At 65.7% G+C, this 17166-nt stretch overlaps 2 protein-coding genes across 2 annotated transcripts; both read left to right on the forward strand.

The window, feature by feature from the left end:
* The first annotated feature begins 1631 nt into the window (after positions 1-1631).
* PAN2 (poly(A) specific ribonuclease subunit PAN2) lies at positions 1632-12013 on the forward strand. Its single transcript, XM_075724986.1, has 25 exons — positions 1632-1913; positions 2426-2595; positions 2797-2917; positions 3012-3089; positions 3250-3517; positions 3709-4051; positions 4567-4663; positions 5264-5383; positions 5570-5689; positions 5763-5891; positions 6069-6268; positions 6695-6837; positions 7171-7277; positions 7780-7878; positions 8371-8447; positions 8964-9105; positions 9374-9511; positions 10212-10271; positions 10416-10506; positions 10585-10742; positions 10860-11003; positions 11180-11359; positions 11506-11599; positions 11707-11904; positions 11979-12013. The coding sequence occupies exons 1-25, from the start codon at positions 1632-1634 to the stop codon at positions 12011-12013; spliced, it is 3594 nt and encodes a 1197-aa protein (XP_075581101.1).
* Positions 12014-13646: 1633 nt separating this feature from the next.
* On the forward strand, positions 13647-15963 carry CNPY2 (canopy FGF signaling regulator 2). Its single transcript, XM_075725071.1, has 5 exons — positions 13647-13746; positions 14051-14166; positions 14512-14709; positions 14993-15089; positions 15920-15963. The coding sequence occupies exons 1-5, from the start codon at positions 13647-13649 to the stop codon at positions 15961-15963; spliced, it is 555 nt and encodes a 184-aa protein (XP_075581186.1).
* The last annotated feature ends 1203 nt before the right edge of the window (positions 15964-17166 follow it).

The following is a 17166-nucleotide window of genomic DNA, read 5'->3' on the forward strand; positions in this document are numbered from 1 at the left end:
CGCTGAGACCCCGTGGGATACCATGGGGCACTTTGGGACCCCGTGGGATGCCAGGGGACCCCATGGACACAGTGGAGATGCTGCGTGACACCCGTGGGCACGCTGAGACCCCGTGGGACACGCTGGGATCCCATGAGGTGCCAGGGGATGCTGCGTGACACCCGTGGGCACGCTGAGGACACCGTGGGGTACTTTGGGACCCCGTGGGATGCCAGGGGACCCCATGGACACTATGGAGACGCTGCGTGACACCCGTGGGCACGCTGAGACCCCGTGGGACACGCTGGGATCCCATGGGGTGCCAGGGGACGCTGCGTGACGCCCGTGGGCACGGCAGGATGCCGTGGGATGCCACGGGATGCTGTGTGACACCGGCGGGCACGGGGAGAGCCCGTGGAGCACTTTGAGACACTTTTGGACCCCGCGGGATGCCAGGGGACCCCGTGGGCAAGGGGGGACACTGCGTGACACCCGTGGGCACAGGGAGGGGGACGCCGTGGGAGGCCAGGGGACGGCGCGGGGCCGCAGGTGGGCAGCGCCTGGGGGTCTGGGCGGTGCTGGGGGGCGGAGGGGCCTGGGGGGTCCCAGAGCGTCCCCTCCTCCCCGGGGTCTCCCGGCCCTGGCCGCGCCCCCGCCCCGAAACGGCCGATTTCAGCCTTTTTGTCCCCTCCGCCGCGCCGTCCGGGACACCACCCGCCGCGCCGCTTAATCCCGCCTCCCTCAGGCGCTGATTGGCCAGCGCTCGCGGTTCCGCGCTACCATTGGTCCGCCGCCCCCCGAGGGAGGGCCGGTTTACCGGGCGGGAGCGCGGGGGGCGCGGTTGTCATAGCGACGGCGGGAGGGGCGGCGGCGGCCCCGGCCCGGCCGTGGCGGCGCAACGGGACGAGCCCGGGAGTGCGGCCCTGGCGGGGCTCTGCCCGCGGCTGCTCGGTAACGGCGAGCGCGGGGCGCTGTGGGTAACGGCCGCCGTCGCCCCGGGGCGCGGGGCACTGTGGGATGCTTGGCCGGAGCGCGGGGGGTTGTGGGTAGCGGCCCCGCGCTCGGAGCACGGCGGGGAGAGCGGGGGCCCCGCAGCACCCGCGGCTCGGGGCGGGCCTGGGCCCCCCACCGTGCCCCGCCCGGCCCCGCCGCCCACGGCTGCGGGTCTGCGGCGGCCGATACCGCCGGTGGGTTCGGTGTCGGCCTGCGGAGATAAAGGAGGCGGGGGCCGAGCTGGCCCGGCGCCTCCCGCGGGGGCGGGGGAGGGCCGCGGAGCAGGCAGCGGGAGCCCGGCCGGTGCCCCCAGCCCCGGGCCGGGGCCCGGTTCTCTCGGGAGGCTGCCCGGTGCACCGGGGCTGATGGCAGCGGGGCCGCTGTGGACTCCTTCCCCCGGTGGCTCACAGCCATGACGGGGCACTGAGTGTGTCCCGGGGAAGGGACTTTACGGGCTCCGCTGCCTGCGTGGGCTCGGTGCTGCCGGTGTCCCCGGCAGGAGCGCTGCACCTTACACTCACTGGAGATTCCAGCCGCCTTTTCCATCCCTCGGAGTCACCGGGCCTCTGCCACCGATTCTAAGAATCGGGGGACCCTGGTGTTTCTGACTGACCAACTTAGTTCCTTTTCTGTTTCAAAGGGAGACGCTGGTTTTCACCATGAATTTTGAAGGTCTCGACCCCTCCCTTGCCGAGTATGCTCCCCCCCTCCACCCCGCGCTGGACCCCGTCCTGGACCCCCATCTCAACCCCAGCTTGCTGCAGAACGTGGAGCTGGATCCCGAGGGGGTGCCGTTAGAGGGTATCGCGGTGCCGGAGTCGGTGCACCTCATGGAGGGCATGTACAGCGAGCTGCACACCGCCGTTTCCGAAGTGGGGGTGCCCGTCTCCGTCTCCCATTTCGACCTGCACGAAGAGATGCTGTGGGTTGGGAATCACGGGGTAGGTGCCCGCTCTGGGAGCGGGGCGGGGAGGGTGACCACCCCAGCCGGGTTGTCTGTGCCACATTCGCTGCCCGACACCTTGCTGCTGTGACCAGCTGGGGGCAAGCTGGCTGTGGGCAGAGCAGCGTGGGGCCGAGCCCGAAAGTCCTGCTCAAACCGGGGTCGCGCTGCACCAGTGCAGAGCTTCTGCCCGGCGGTGGTTGATGCGTCTCAGAACACGAGCCTCTTGGTGTTTCCCAAGTCACTTTACTGCCCTGATGTGCGTTGGAGCTTTTGGTTCTTTACCCATATCTGCACGTATCTACCTGAAAGGGAAACATCTGAACAATCTGCCACAGTTTGGGGCACAGAGGGGGGTAGGAAGCCCCCCCCGTAGGCTGGCAGGGCTGTAAGGCAGCCGATAGCCTGCCTCGACCCGGGAGCTGGCCCAGGGCAAAGTGGCATTTGCCTGTGTCGCGTCCACGTGAAGCTGGGGCGGGTCTTGATGAGCCTGTCCCCGGCTGGTTTTAGGGCCACGCCACCTCCTTCTTCGGCCCGACGCTGGAGCGATACTCCTCCTTCCAAGTGAACAGCAGTGATGACATCCGCCAGATCCAGAGCCTGGAGAATGGTGTCCTTTTCCTGACCAAAACCAACCTGAAGTACATGTCACGGGGGGGCCTCATCATTTTTGACTACCTGTGAGTGCCTTTCCCTGGCAGCGGGCGGGTCATGCCGGCCCCATGAGCTGTCCCTGTGCTGGGGGAGATGGTGCTGGCCCCTCTGCCGGCAGCGTAAAAGCTGGATCTGGGAGAGGGTGAGGGCAGATCCTCCACCCCCTTCCCCGCTGCCTCCCCGAGCTGGGCAGGGGCGCGAGGGCTGTCCTCTCCCTTCTCCTGCAGCATGGACGAGTCCGAGGACATGCACAGTCTCCTGCTGACGGACAGCAGCACGCTGCTCGTCGGTGGGCTGCAGAACCACGTAATTGAGATAGACCTCAACACCGTCCAGGAGACGCAGAAGGTAGAGCTGGGCTGGGGGCTGCTCCCTGCTGTGGAGAGGTGCTTTGTGCTGGGGGCTCAGCCCTGCTCACCCTGCTCTTCTGCCTCCTTCGCAGTACACCGTGGAGGTTCCCGGCATCACCATCATGAGGCAATCAAACCGCTTCTTCTTCTGTGGGCACACTTCGGGGAAGGTAACGCCAGCCCCATCCTACCTGGCAGCCCTGCTGATGCTCGGCTTCCCTCTGGGATACCCTGGAGTTGGTGTCCAGCCTTTCCCAGAGCTCGAGGGGCTCCCAGGCAGCCGGCAGCTGCCTGCGTGGCACCCAGCCACCCCCGTCTTTACCCTCCCAGGTCTCCCTGCGGGATCTGCGCACATTTGTGGTGGAACACGAATTTGACGCGTATTCAGGCAGCTTGTCTGATTTTGATGTCCATGGAAACCTGCTGGTGACCTGCGGCTTCTCCAGCCGAATGAACGGCCTCGCCTGCGACCGCTTCCTGAAGGTGTACGACCTGCGCATGATGCGGGCCACCACCCCGCTGCAGGTCCACATTGATCCCTTCTTCCTCCGCTTCATCCCCACCTACACCTCTCGCCTGGCCATCATTTCCCAGACAGGTGGGCGAAGCTGCATCCCCCGCCCGGCCGGGCTCCGCTCTCCTGGCGAGAGCGGGGTGACGGTCCTGGCACCCCCCAAGCTCAAGGTCAAATCCCAGTGGGATAGAGTTGGCCGCGTAAGCGAGAGGCGTGCGTTGGCCTGCCCGCGTGCTCTCTGGTGCCACACGGCTCTGCGCTTCCCTCTCGCGCAGGTCAGTGCCAGTTCTGCGAGCCCACCGGCCTCGCCAACCCCGCTGACATCTTCCACGTGAACACCGTTGGGCCCCTGATCATGACCTTCGACGTCTCGGCCAGCAAGCAGGCCCTGGCCTTCGGTGACTCGGAGGGGTGCGTCCACCTCTGGGCTGACTCCCCGGAGGTCACCTTCAATGCCTACTCCCGGGAGACCGACTTTGCCTTGCCCTGCATCGTGGACACGCTACCCCACTTGGACTGGAACCAGGACCTCATGCCGCTCTCGCTCATCCCTGTGCCACTGACCACCGACACCCTGCTCTCCGACTGGCCCGCTGCCAACTCTGCCCCGGCACCCCGGTAATTTTGCCAGTCTCTCCCAGCAAAAACCAGTACAGGAAAGCTGAGCCTGGCAGGGATCACCTCCTTCCTTGGGTTTTGGAAAGCAGGAGAGTGGCTTTTGCTCCCCCATCTTGTGGTTGGTGCTGCCCTTCCTCATCACGTGCCTTAGGAAATGCAAGATAAGTTGGTGGAGCTTAACTTCTGAGGTGCAGTGACTGGGCAGGTCTGGAGATGGTAGGGTGCAGCCAAACCTCCATTGTCTTGGTGGGGAGATCCTGGTGGGATCCTGGCTGCATTCTGCCTGTGTGGAAACTCTTGTTTTTCCTCTGCCTGAGCCCTGTCCCAAAACGCCCATGCTCAGCGCTGCTGCTGCATTCTGGTGTAGCCCAGGTGTTTTGTTGTGATGGAAAAATGAACCTGGGGGAAGGACTGAGCGGGGAAACCCTCATGGTGGGTCCCTGAACACACCTAGCAAGGCCCTTGGTTAAATGATGCTGCCAAACAGAGCAGCCTCTGAGTTGTGTGTTTTGCAGGCGAGCCCCTCCGGTAGATCCCGAGATTTTACGCACCATGAAGAAAGTGGGGTTCATTGGCTACGCCCCAAACCCAAGGACCAAGCTCCGCAACCAGGTACCCCCTCTCAGGAGGGGATTGTGTGGGGCGTGGGGTACTTCTGCCAGCAGCGGAGGTCTGCGGTTCGGGGAGGGATGGAGCTCTCGCTGTGTGCTGAATGACCTCAGAGCTTTCTGCAGGGCTCGGGACAGGGGTGAGAGATGAAATTCTCTGGCTTGGGGTGTTGCGGGAGGCAGGTGTATAGTTTGGAGGCGACAGCTTTTTTTTGAGCAGTGTCAGTGGCTGAGCCAGCCCTGGGGGAGGACTGGAGCCTCCCCCTTGGGCCAGAATCTCGGTTCTATCGATAACTCGCTCTGTGGTAGGAAAGGTTTGAGCTGTCCGGTTTGGAGGTTTATGGCATGTCCCTTGCCCTTGGGAAAACACTGCTGTGTTTCGCCCTTGCCCGCAGCACCGCTGTAGTTTCCCACAGTGATAAGTCCCTTGTAAGAAGGAAGGTGTGGAGGCCTCGTGCAGGTTAAGGGAGGGCCCCACTCCTTTCTGGTTTATTCCTTTGCTCATTCGGGGAGGCAGGAAAGCCCAGGAGTTGCTTGTTTCAGTACGTGGTGCTTTGCTCCGCCTCAGGGTTCAGCTGCTCTTCCCTTCTCTTCTCCCTTGCAGATTCCGTATCGGTTAAAAGAGACGGACAATGAGTTCGACAGCTTCAGCCAAGTCCCCGAGTCCCCAATCGGGCGGGAAGAGGAGCCACACCTCTACATGGTGGCCAAGAAGTACAGGAAGGTAGTGGCCTTCCGGGGCTGCTCTGGGGCAGGGGACCGGGGGATTCCGCAGGCTGGGCTTGTGTGGGGCGAAGGACCGGCCTGGGCCCAAGCACCTGCCCATGTCTCTGTGGGGAGCACCTAGGCCTTGCGCCGGTGTCCTGTGGCGTGCGAAGGCGTCTGTTTAACACGTTGCGTCTCCGCTCAGGTCACGATCAAATACTCCAAACTGGGGCTGGAAGACTTTGACTTCAAGCATTACAACAAGACGCTGTTTGCGGGCCTGGAGCCCCACATCCCCAACGCCTACTGCAACTGCATGATCCAGGTGGGAGACGCCCCGGACCTGCCCAGACCGCCGCGGTCCCCGGGACCTCCCCTGACTGCTCCGTTTCTGCCAGGTGCTGTATTTCTTGGAGCCGGTCCGCTGCCTGGTCCAGAACCACCTATGCCAGAAGGAATTCTGCCTGGGCTGTGAGCTGGGCTTGCTCTTCCATATGCTGGACCTGTCCCGAGGAGACCCCTGCCAGGTCCGTGGGGAGCCTGGGCGTGATGTGAGGCCAGCGGGCTGGGCTGCCTGGGCGGGTCAGAGAGATCACAGAGGAGCCGGAGCCGGGTGGTGCCGGGTCCTCCGGTGATGGCATCAGACAGCATGGAAACTCCTGTCACTTGACCTCGGTGACATGCCACTCTTGCCCCATCCCCAGGGAAGCAACTTTTTGCGGGCTTTCCGCACAATCCCAGAGGCTTCGGCGTTGGGGCTGATCCTGGCTGACTCGGACGAAGCCACGGGGAAGGTGAACCTGGGGCGGCTGATTCAGAGCTGGAACCGTTTCATCCTTACTCAGCTGCACCAGGAAACCCAGGAGCAGGAGGGACCACAGGCCTATCGGGGGGCTGGCAGCAGGTAAATCCCCGGCCCGGGGACAGGACGGGGAGTAACTGAACCAGGGATGGGGCCTAGCTCCCAGAGGCCCCATCCGTCCCTTAGGAAAGAGCTTTCTTGCCCCCCACATCTGCCCCGAGGGCTGCACGGGAACACACAGAGCTGCAGGCTGCCCCTACAAGCCGCGTTTGAACCCTGTGCTGAACCTCTGTCCCTCCTAGGCCTGGCCCCCTCCTGCTTGGTGGGTCGGGGCTGCGCAGACGTCACCGGCTCCGGCAGCCCGACGGCTGGTTCCCCGAGAGCTGCTGGAATATGGGTGCTGGCCCCAAACAGCCCTTGTGCAGCCCAAGATGTTTGGGTCCCCAGTGCTCAGCCCACCTTACCAGCCAGCCCCGCTCCGCAGGGAGTGCCGGGATCCTGCTAAACCCCGGTGCTCTTTTTCTCCAGCAGCTTTGGGTCCTCGGGGGACTCCGTTATCGGGCAGCTGTTCAGCTGCGAGATGGAGAACTGCAGCATGTGTCGCTGTGGCAAGGAAACTGTCCGCGTCTCCTCCACGCTGCTCTTCACCCTCTCCTACCCTGAGAGCACTGGTAACAGGCAGGGGTGGGCAGGGAACATTTAATGCTTCTGCATTTCTGTGGCCAGGTGGGTTTGTTATCCGTCTGGATGCGTCGTGACTTTTCTAGGTGATAGACACCTGCAGTGAGGAGCTTCTGCAGTGGTCTGGCCCCAGCTGCGGCAGACCTGGCAGCCAAGGTCTAGTGGTGGGTTTCCAACCAGCCGAGCTTTTGGCTACAGAAACGCAGATTTGGGGGTTGACCTTCTCACTGGTGGTTGTGAGGAAAACCCCAGAGGTTTGGCTGAGCTAAATTGGTAAAGATTTGTGTGTTGGAAGGTGACGTTATTCTCCTTTCTCCCTTCAGAAAAGCCGGTCAAAGATTATGAGTTTGCCCAAATTTTAAAGCGAAGCATCTGCTTGGAGCAGAACACGCAAGCCTGGTGCGAGAACTGTGAGAAGTACCAGCCCACGGTGAGCCCGGGAGCGCGGCGCGAGCACATCAACGCTTCGCGGGCTACAAGGGGGTGCGGGAGAAGGGCATGAGCACCCTGTGCTGCCAGCTGAGTGGGGGCAGTTTCTCCATTAGTCAGTGGGGAACCTCCTGAGCGGATGCTGGAGATTCAGTTCCTGGCCTGGATGGCGAGCTGGCGTGGCGTGGGGTATTTCCTGGGCTGTGTGAGTGCTGGAATGTGTCTCGTGGGTCATGCGGATCCCAGCTGAATCCTCCCAGGGTAGGGGGCAGAGGTGAACCCCCCGGGAGCTGAGCATACCTGCTCTGAGGCGGCAGCCTGCTCCCTGCCTCAGTTGCCCTTGCAGTACCCCCAGCTACCAGGAACCCGGCCAAGCAGTGGGGAGGAAGCTCTGTAGGCAAAGGCGTTGGAGGAGGGAAGAGGGTAGCACGTGCCAAATCCGGTGTTGAGTCTCTCCAGGGTGCTCAGTGCTGCCCGGCTTCCATCTCCTGCTCTCTCTGCAGGTCCAGACCCGGAACATCCGCTGCCTGCCAGATGTCCTGGTCATTAACTGTGAGGTGAACAGCTCCAAGGAGGCAGATTTCTGGAAGACACAGGCTGAGGTGGGGGAGACACTCTGGGGCAGAAGCAGGCTTGTTCTCCCTGGCACATGGGGTTTGCTGCGTGTCCAGTTCTGCGGAGGTGTTTTCACTCTGATCTCGCTGTCTCTAAGTCTCTTGCTCTCCACCCGAGCGTCACCCTACTTTGTTTGCAGAGGACGTGTTGGTATTTGGTCATGCTTGTAGCATGAGCCGTGCGTTTGGAGTTGGAAAAGACAAGATCTTCTGCCGTGACAAAGCTGACGGGACTGCAGTAGAGTCACTCTTTCATTCCCCCAGTCCCCCAGGACCTAGGAGCAGCAAGGCAGTGCCTGCTTCCCAGAGCACAAGCCCAGCAGAGAGCAGGCGGACAGTTGGGTTTCCCTCGCTGTCTTTTTCCCTGTCACTGACTTTAAAGTCCCGGTCTTTTCCCCACTTCTGGCCTGGCTGTCACCCACGTGTTCCCAAGCCCAGCCTGTCACTCCGTGCTGACGCTTGCCTGTGTTTCGTTGCCAGTATGCCTTTCAGAAAGCCATGATGAAGAGAGGAGGCTTTGAGATCACCAAAGGCAAAGAAATCTCTCTTGGAGAGTGGTAGGTGACCCTTCCTGGGGTGGTGACTCTGAGCAGTGATGCCTTCTGGGTCGTTCTCTGGGCCTTGGAGAGCTCGGGGACATTTCTTATCTGATAATGCTAATTTGATAATCTACCCGTCTGTAGCTCCTCATGGGCTCTGAACTGGAACCGTCCCATTGCTGCTCTTGACACTGTGACCCTGTATGGGCGCTCTGCACAGCATCCCCCTCACATACCCTTGTGATCCACTTTTGAGCCTCCAGCCCTCGTTCCCCTTCCCTTTTCAGCCTGACAAAAGACCCAGGACCGTGTATCGGCCCTTTCTGGCCGACGTTAGCTGACCACCTTTCCCAGGGTCCTGCTCTGGGCAGCTGTGGGGAAGTGGTGCAGCTCTGGCTTCCCCATCCTGCAGAAGGTTTAGGAATAGGCTGGCGGGTGGGTGGGTGGAGCGGTGGGGATCCTGCCCCGGAGAAGTTGTCCTGGATGGCGTCTCGTGACTCGCTCCGACTTGGCCTTCCATGATTCTCCATGCAGGAAGGAGCTGGGGAACCCTGACACAGGGCATTCATATCCTTCCGTGGAGGAACTGAAGAACATTTGGATCCCCCACGCCATCAAGATGAGGCTGACCAAGAGCAAGGAGCTAGATGTCTGCAACTGGAGTGAAAGCGATGAGGTAAAGGCTGATGAGATCCCTCTGGGGCTACGTGGTTGTGTGCACGTGGGGCTGCGGGAGCAGAACTGGTTCAGAACCGCTTTCTGCTGAGTGTGTGTGGGCAAGAGATAACGAGGCTGTCTCAGAGGCGTCTCGGGTGAGCATGGAAACCTCTGGGCTGGTGGCGAGGGGGCATGCCTGAGCTCTGGGGTTTGGTTTGGAGGCCTGGGAGCTGCCTAGCAGACAGTCGGGGCTCAGACATTTCTCTGGGGGCGGGTTCCTCTTGCAGCTGAGCCCGACCGACGACCCTGAGTCGGTCTACGTCTACGATCTAATGGCCACCGTTGTCCACATCCTGGATTCCCGCACAGGGGGCAGCCTGGTGGGGCACATCAAAGTGGGAGAGACCTACCACCAAAGGAAGGAGGTGAGAAGCCCCACGGGATGGGGGCTCTCCTGCCCAGCAGCCACCGTATCCGCAGGCTGCCGAGAACAGCCCTGCTCCCCGGGAGTCCTGCCTTGCCGAGGTGTTCTCGCCCACGGCTTGCTCCGGGGTCGGGTCATTACACAGAGCCGTTCCTGGGTCTCTTAGTCAAGCGTTGAGCGTTTGGCTGAACGTGCTGGGCAGCCCTGAACAGCCAAGTGCTGCTTGGGCACCTTACGGGGAGGGAAAGGCTGAAGAAGCACTCTTGCCACGCTTACTCAAGCTGGTTCCTCCTGGGTCATGGGCACGTTGCCGGCTTGTCCTTCTGCTTCCAGGTAAGGGCTGGGACGTCATCTCCATTCCCGAGGAAAGGGGGCTGGTCTGGGCAGTCCTGTTGTGTGGTGGAGATGCCCCAAGCCAGGAGTTCCCAGAGTGTGTCAAGGCTGCATCCCTGTGTCTTATCTGTTGCATCTCCGTGGAGTTTTGGTTAGGAGTTGGGCAGAGACCGTGCCTGTCCAGCCCGAGTGCTTCACGTACGCATCATCACCACCCAGGCCAGCAGGGATTTCCCTGCAGTGTCCCAGGAAGGGCGGGAGTTCCCATATGGCATCGTCACCCCCCTCTTTCCCTGGTAACTGGGTAGAGGAGTCATTGCATTTGCCTGGGGGGGCCCCTAAAGCAGTGCCTGTGCCTCTCCCCCCAGGGAGTCACACACCAGCAGTGGTACCTCTTCAATGACTTCCTCATCGAGCCCGTGGATAAGGTGAGCGCTCGGGGCAGTGCCACCAGCTGCGTGTCGAGGTGAGACCGTGGCTGCGGGGACCCCGTGGAGGCGGGGGGTGGTTTCCTGCAGGACCACCTCGCCTCACGCTGGGCTGCCACTGTCCCCCCCCCCGCTCCCCGGCAGTGCGAGGCAGTGCAGTTCGACATGAGCTGGAAGGTGCCGGCTATCCTGTATTACGCCCGGAGGAATCTCAACGCCAAGTACAACCTCGTCAGTGAGTGTCTGGGGTGGAAGTGGCCGTGCGGCCGGCGACGCTGGCTCGCGGCTCATCTTCCTTCCCCTTTTCCTGCAGTCAAGAACCCCATCGAAGCCAGCGTGCTGCTGGCGGAGGCCTCCCTGGCTCGCAAACAGCGCAAGTGCCACGCCACCTTCATCCCCCTCATGTTGAGCGAGATGCCGCAGGCGGGCGACTTGGTGGGGCTGGACGCCGAGTTTGTCACGCTGAACGAGGTCGGGCCCCAGGCAATGGGGTGTAGGGGTGCAGGGGGCAGCCCCTCTGTGTGCGCCCGGTCCCCGGGGGGACCGCGGGAGCTGCCGGTGACCGAGCTCTCCTCTCGCCTGTCGCAGGAGGAGGCTGAGCTGCGCAGCGACGGAACCAAATCCACCATCAAGCCCAGCCAGATGTCGGTGGCCAGGATCACGTGCGTGCGCGGGCAGGGCCCTAACGAAGGCGTCCCCTTCATTGACGACTATATCTCCACCCAAGAGCAGGTACGGGGCTCCTGCCTGGCCTTGCACAGCTCCCCAGCCCCACGGGGGAGGCACCCGCGCTCACGCAGCTCCCCAGCCCCGCAGAGGGGCACCCACAATAACGCCAGCACCCTCCCTGGGGTGCTGGCAGGGGAATTGGGGAGGGGGCAGACCCCCACGGGCCCTGGTCCCTGCAGGTGGTGGATTACCTGACCCAGTACTCGGGGATCAAGCCGGGAGACCTGGATGCCAAGATCTCCTCCAAGCACCTCACCACTCTCAAATCCACCTACCTGAAGCTGCGCTTCCTCATCGACGTGGGAGTCAAGTTCGTGGGCCACGGGCTGCAGAAGGACTTCCGTGTCATCAACCTGATGGTGACGGCACCGAGCCCCTCTCCCTCAACCCGGGCGTGGGGGTCTCGGGGTGCGGCAGTGCTGGGGTCACCCTCCCTGCAGCGCCCCCCTCCCCCCCCCCCCCCCCCCCCCCCCGCACTAGCAGCAGGACCCTCTCTGCTTTCCAGGTGCCCAAGGACCAGGTGATCGACACCGTCTACCTGTTCCACATCCCGAGGAAGAGGATGATTTCCCTGCGTTTCCTTGCCTGGTATTTCCTGGGTCAGTGGCCGAACCCTCGCAGCCAGGAGGGCCAGAAGTTGGGGCAGATCCCCTGCCCCCCGGGGTCTCCGCCAGCCCCCTCCCTGACCGGGGTTCTCCCCTCACAGACCTGAAGATCCAAGGGGAGACGCACGACAGTATCGAGGACGCACGCACGGCGCTGCAGCTCTACCGCAAGTACCTGGAGCTGAGCCCGCAGGGCTCCGAGCCCGAGGATTTCCGCAAGGTGCTCAAGGGCCTCTACGAGAAGGGACGCAAGATGGACTGGAAGGTGCCCGAGCCCGACAGCCAGAGCAGCCCCAAGCGTAAGGCGCCGTCGCAGCCCCCCGCACCCCTCCGTGCCCCCCGCCGCCCCCTCACCCCGCTTTCTCTCTGGCAGATGGGGCCGTGTACCCCCCCGTGCTGGCCCTGTGACCGGACCCCGCGTCCCCCGGTGAGGAGCAGCCCCGGGACCCCCCGAGGGAGGCGGACACACACGCAACTGGAACCAGCAGCGGGGATGGGGCTGTCCCTGCCCCTGTCCGATCCCCCCACCCCGGGGCCCGGGGCCCTGGGACTCCCTTGCCGGTACCGGGAATCACTGCCGCGCCGCCCCCCCCCCCCCCGCCCGCCGGCCCGGGCGCCCTCATAAAGCAGCCTCGGACACCCGCGCTGCCGTCTCCTCCTTGGCTCCGGGGCCGCGGGGTTAGGGATGGGCACCGGGGCCACGGCAGGAAGGACCGGGGCTGGGACCGGGACCACGGCACGGAGGAACCGGACCGGGGCTGGCACCGAGGACACGGCAGGAAGGACCCGGGCCCCGACCGGGGCTGGCACCGGGGACACAGCGCGGAGGAGCCCGGGCGGGGCTGGGAGCAGGGACACGGCAGGAACGACCGGGACCGCGACCGCGACCGGGAGCGGGCACACGGCGCGGCCGCGGCGTCCCCGGTCCGGGGGCGGGGCCAAAACGATTAGGGGCGTGGTTATGCCGGACAGGGGGCGTGGTCAGCGCAGGCCCCGCCTCCGCGGGGCCGAGCGCCACGCGGCCCGGGCCCTGGCAGCGCCGGGGGCCTCGGCGCTCGCCCCGGGCTGCCCGCGCCGCTGCCTGCGAACGGGGCGGCCCCGCCGCCGGCCGAGGAGCCGGCCCCGCCGCTCCGACCGGCTCCGGCATCCCGACCGATCCTGTCATCGCCCTCTCCGAGGGTGTCTTCCCCTGCGGCAGGTCGGGCGGAGGGGCGCGGCGGGACAGGCGGCGCCGCGGACAGCCCCGGGGCAGCCGGCCGGAGCGGCGGAGCGGGACGGGAGAGCGGCGCGGTACTGGGGGCTCGGCCGGGCCCGCCGGGTGCGGGGCTCTGGGCAAGGCCCTGTAGGGCAGGGGGCTCCGCGGGGGCTGTGAGCGCCGGCCTGTGCGGGAGGGGGCTGGGGGCAAGGTCCTATAGCGGAGTGGGCTCTGGGGGGGGCTCTATAGGGGAGGGGGCTCTGAGGGGGCCCTATAGGGGAGGGGGCTCGGCGGGGGGCGGCTCTGGGCCAGGCCCTACAGCGGAGGGGGCTCTGGGCAAGGCCTTATAGTGGAGGGGGGTCCTATAGCGGAGGGGGCTCCGGGGGGGGCTCTGTGGGGGGCCCTATAGGGCAGGGGGTTCGGGGTGGGGGCGGCTCTGGGCCAGGCCTTATAGTAGAGGGAACTCTGGGCAAGGCCCTTATAGGGGAGGGGGCTCGAGGGGGGGGCTCTGGGCAAGGTCCTATAGAGGAGGGGGCTCTGGGCAAGGCCCTATAGGGCGGGGGGCTCTATAGGGGCCACTGGACTCAGCCTTGTAGGGAAGGGGTCCCCGTGGTGTCCAGGGGCACGGGGGGGCCCTGCAGGGGATGGGGATTGGTGGGGGTCTGGGGGTGACACCATGGACAAAGGCTACAGAGAGCGGGGGTCTGCAGGGGCCGGGGGTCCCGGGGGGCTGACGAGGCCCCGCTGAGGACGGGCCTTGCCAGGGGGAGGGGGCGTGGGGACACAGGGGCCACCAGCACTGGAGCCGCCCGTGCCCACAGGTCGCCGTGCAGCAGAGCCGTGAGGATGAGGGGCCGCATCCCATCCGCGCTCTGCCTGGCTGTGGCCCTGGCTGCGCTGCTGCCCGTGGCCTGCGCCCGCCGGAGCCAGGACCTGCACTGCGGAGGTGCGGTGGGCCGGGACGGCGGGGCCGGGGCGGGCCGGGACAATGGTATAGGGCTGGGGCGGCCGTTGGCACCCGCTTGTGCTGTGGCTGCTGCTGCCCGTCCCTGCTAGGGGACAGGCAGCCATTCCCGAAGGCTCACAGGGCGTTGCAGGGACCCACTCCCTGCGCTGTCTGCCGGCAGCACCAGTTGCCCCAGTTAATCCCAGCGGCTTTGGGCAGCCGTGGGTCCATCAGTGCTAGCAGCTGGTGCGGGGTCAGGCAACGCCATTAGCTCCGGGCCGTTGACGCCTGCGTCCCCCCGCAGCGTGCCGGGCGCTGGTGGACGAGCTGGAGTGGGAGATCGCCCAGGTTGACCCCAGGAAAACCATCCAGATGGGCTCCTTCCGGATCAACCCCGACGGCAGCCAGTCAGTCGTGGAGGTGAGACGTCTCCCTGCAAGGACCGGCGCTGCCGGGGCGGGCGGAGGCTGCGGCGGAGCCCCCCGGCCTGACCGGGGGCAGCAGCTGCGCGTCGAAGACGGGGGGGAAGACGAGGGAGGGATCGGACCCGCGCTGGGGGCTCTGCGCAGGCTGGGTGAACCCCGGCTCCCATGCCTCAGCTTCCTCCACTGCCTGATGCCAGCACAGCCCCGCGGCGTTCTCAGGGCGTCCGTGGAGACGTCGGACCCTTTCTCGTTGCTCCCGGGGACAGGCGGTGTCCCAGCGTTCCCATTCTGCTGTCACGCTCAAAGGCCTGACCCCGCTGATCTCATGCTCGTGCCGCAGGTGCCCTACGCCCGGTCAGAGGCACATCTGACCGAGCTGCTGGAGCGGGTGTGCGAGAAGATGAAAGAATACGGGGAAAAAGTGGATCCGTCCACGCACCGTAAGAGTTACGTCCGGGTGATTTCCCATGATGGGACCAAGATGGACCTCTCCGGGGTCAAAATTGATGGAGACGTGGCTTCTAGCCTGAAGTTTGCGGTGCGTGTGGGGACTGGGTCCTTGTGGTGGGCCGCGAGGGCTCGGCGGAGGTTTTGGGTGGTGGGACCCGCTGCGCTGGGCAGCTGCGGCCCTTCTAGGGATGAGCTGGTCCCACCGGCAGCTCCCGGCCGCTTCCCCGGGTTCTTCCTGAGGCTGGAGGGAAGGAGGCTGCTCCCGGGCTGGGGTGGGTGTGCACGGGGCTCGGCTCGGCTCGCCCGGGTGCTGTCAGCATCACCCAGCCCTGTGCGGTTGCCAGCTGACCTGCGGGCGGCTCGCGTTGCAGTGCGAGAGCATCGCTGAGGAATACGAGGATGAACTTATTGAATTCCTCTCCCACGAGGCCGACAACGTCAAGGACCGGCTCTGCAGCAAGCGGACGGGTGAGCCGGGCTGGGCTGTGCCGGGGAGGAGGTCTCTCCCTGCTGCCCGGGGGGTCGGACCTGCTCCGTCAGTGCTGCCCTCCTCAAAATCCCGACATCCCGTAGCCCCCGCAGAGCACCCCGTCTCCAGTAGCCTGGCGCTGGGGTGCGCCTCCCCTGCTGCCTGCGCTGCCAGCCTGGTGCTTGGCCCTGGAGCTGCCTGCTTTTTTTGGATGCTCTGCCCGGCCAGGCACACGCTGCCTGGGGCCGAGCCAGGGCAGCTGCCGCGCTGGCTCCATTGGCCGCTCCGGCACAGGGCTCCTCGCACAGCCAATGGCCGAGCTCCCGCCCCGCGGCATCTCCCTTACCACAGGGCTATTTCCAGCTCGCAAACACCGGGGTCAGGGCACGCCGCGACCTTTGTGCTTCCTTATTAATGAACGTGGCCCACGTTCGTTACCTGCACCGCAGGGTCGGGCCAGGGCAGGTCCCTTCTGTACCTGGCACGCGCGTCAGAGGAAACGCTCCATCCCCGGGGGTCCTGCGGTGCTGCCGGCTGCTCCTGGGGCTCAGCCTGCTCCAGCCGGGCTCCTGCTGCCTGCACCCTGCCCGTCCCAGGCCGGCAGCTCTGTCCAAACAGCTGTATTTCTGATTAACCACCGAACAAAGCGAAGGGGAAGTGCCGGTGTCCCCCGGTGCGGGTCACGGCTGCGCCCATGCGCTCCGCGCACAGCTCGTCCCCACGCTGCGGGCGGGCGGCGGCCGGGGACGAGCGGGAAGGGATGTGCCACCGGGAAGGGGTCCCACGGGGCTCTGCTGCGTCCTGAGAGTGCTGCCCTTTGTCACCACAGACCTGTGCGACCACGCGCTCCACATCCCGCACGACGAGCTGTGACGCAGACGGCCCCGGCTGCCTCCGGAGGATAGTGCCGATCCGGCCCGGCAGCCTCGCGGGACCAGGACGGCGCCAGGCTCCGTCCAGACATCCCCTACCTCTTGGTTCGCCGTCCCCGCCGCCCCCGCTGGGACGGACAGACGTGCCGGGGAAGACCGCGGCTCCGGAGCTGGCGCAGATGCTGCCTCACCCAGTCTGGTGCTTTTGTCCTATTTATTCACTGTCTGTCTGCTGCAGCCGCAGTGCCGGGGTCACCGGAACACTGGCATTGCTTCCTCACGGGGCAGCCGCGGGGGCCGGGACCGCGTCCTCGCTCCTGCCGGGACGTTTCAGTGGGCAGGCTGAGCGCCAGGGACCTTCCTCCGCCGCAGCCGGGTGACGCGGTGGGGGACACTGGGGCGGGTTGGTTGGGCATCCGGGGCTGGTTTTGGGGACCCCCCTCCCTGCTGGAGGCAATAAAGGCGCCGCGCGGCGGCCGTGCCGCGGGCCCACCCGAGGGCAGGTCTCGCTCCTGTGCGCGTGGGGCTGGGCGCGGGGCTGGGGGTCCCGGGACCCCCGGGCAGAGACGCTGGTGGCAGCCCGGCGCGGCGCCTCGGGCTCCGGCATCACCGGCACGACGCGGTGTTGCGGACACCAGCCGTGGCTCGGCCTTGGGACGGAGGCGTGCCCGGTGTCACCCGGTCCCGGCAGAGCGGGTGCCGTGGGGGTCCCGGTGCCTTCGGGTGCCGCCCAGCCCGTGCGCCGCAGCCACCGCCTGGCGCCGGGGCCACCGGGGCAATGGCCTGGGGTCAGCGCAGCCGGTCACCTGCGGCCGGGCCCCGCCCCCTGTCCCGGGCTCCTGACGTCACCGCGGAGCCAGGGCAATGTCACTGAGCGACCTCGCGCCCCTGCGGCTGAGCGGGGGATGACATCACGGGCCCCGGTGACCTCATAGCGCGGGGCCCCGCGCCCCGGTGACGTCACAGGGCCGCCCTGCACCGCGGCCGAGCGACACCGAAGCACCGGCGCGGGTGACGCAGCGGCGTGACGTCACGCACCGCGGCCGGTGACGTCACGAGGAAGGGCGGGGCGCCGCCTCGCCCCACCCTAGGCCGCGATCAGGCGAACGCGGCGGCCACCTATCGCCTGGCCTCGCCCCCTCGCTGCCCTATTTGCCTATCCCCGCCCCGCGGCGCGCGGCGCGGCCAATGGCGAGCGGCTCGG

Source organism: Pelecanus crispus, chromosome 26 (assembly GCF_030463565.1).
Source record: "Pelecanus crispus isolate bPelCri1 chromosome 26, bPelCri1.pri, whole genome shotgun sequence".
Lineage (NCBI taxonomy): Eukaryota > Metazoa > Chordata > Aves > Pelecaniformes > Pelecanidae > Pelecanus > Pelecanus crispus.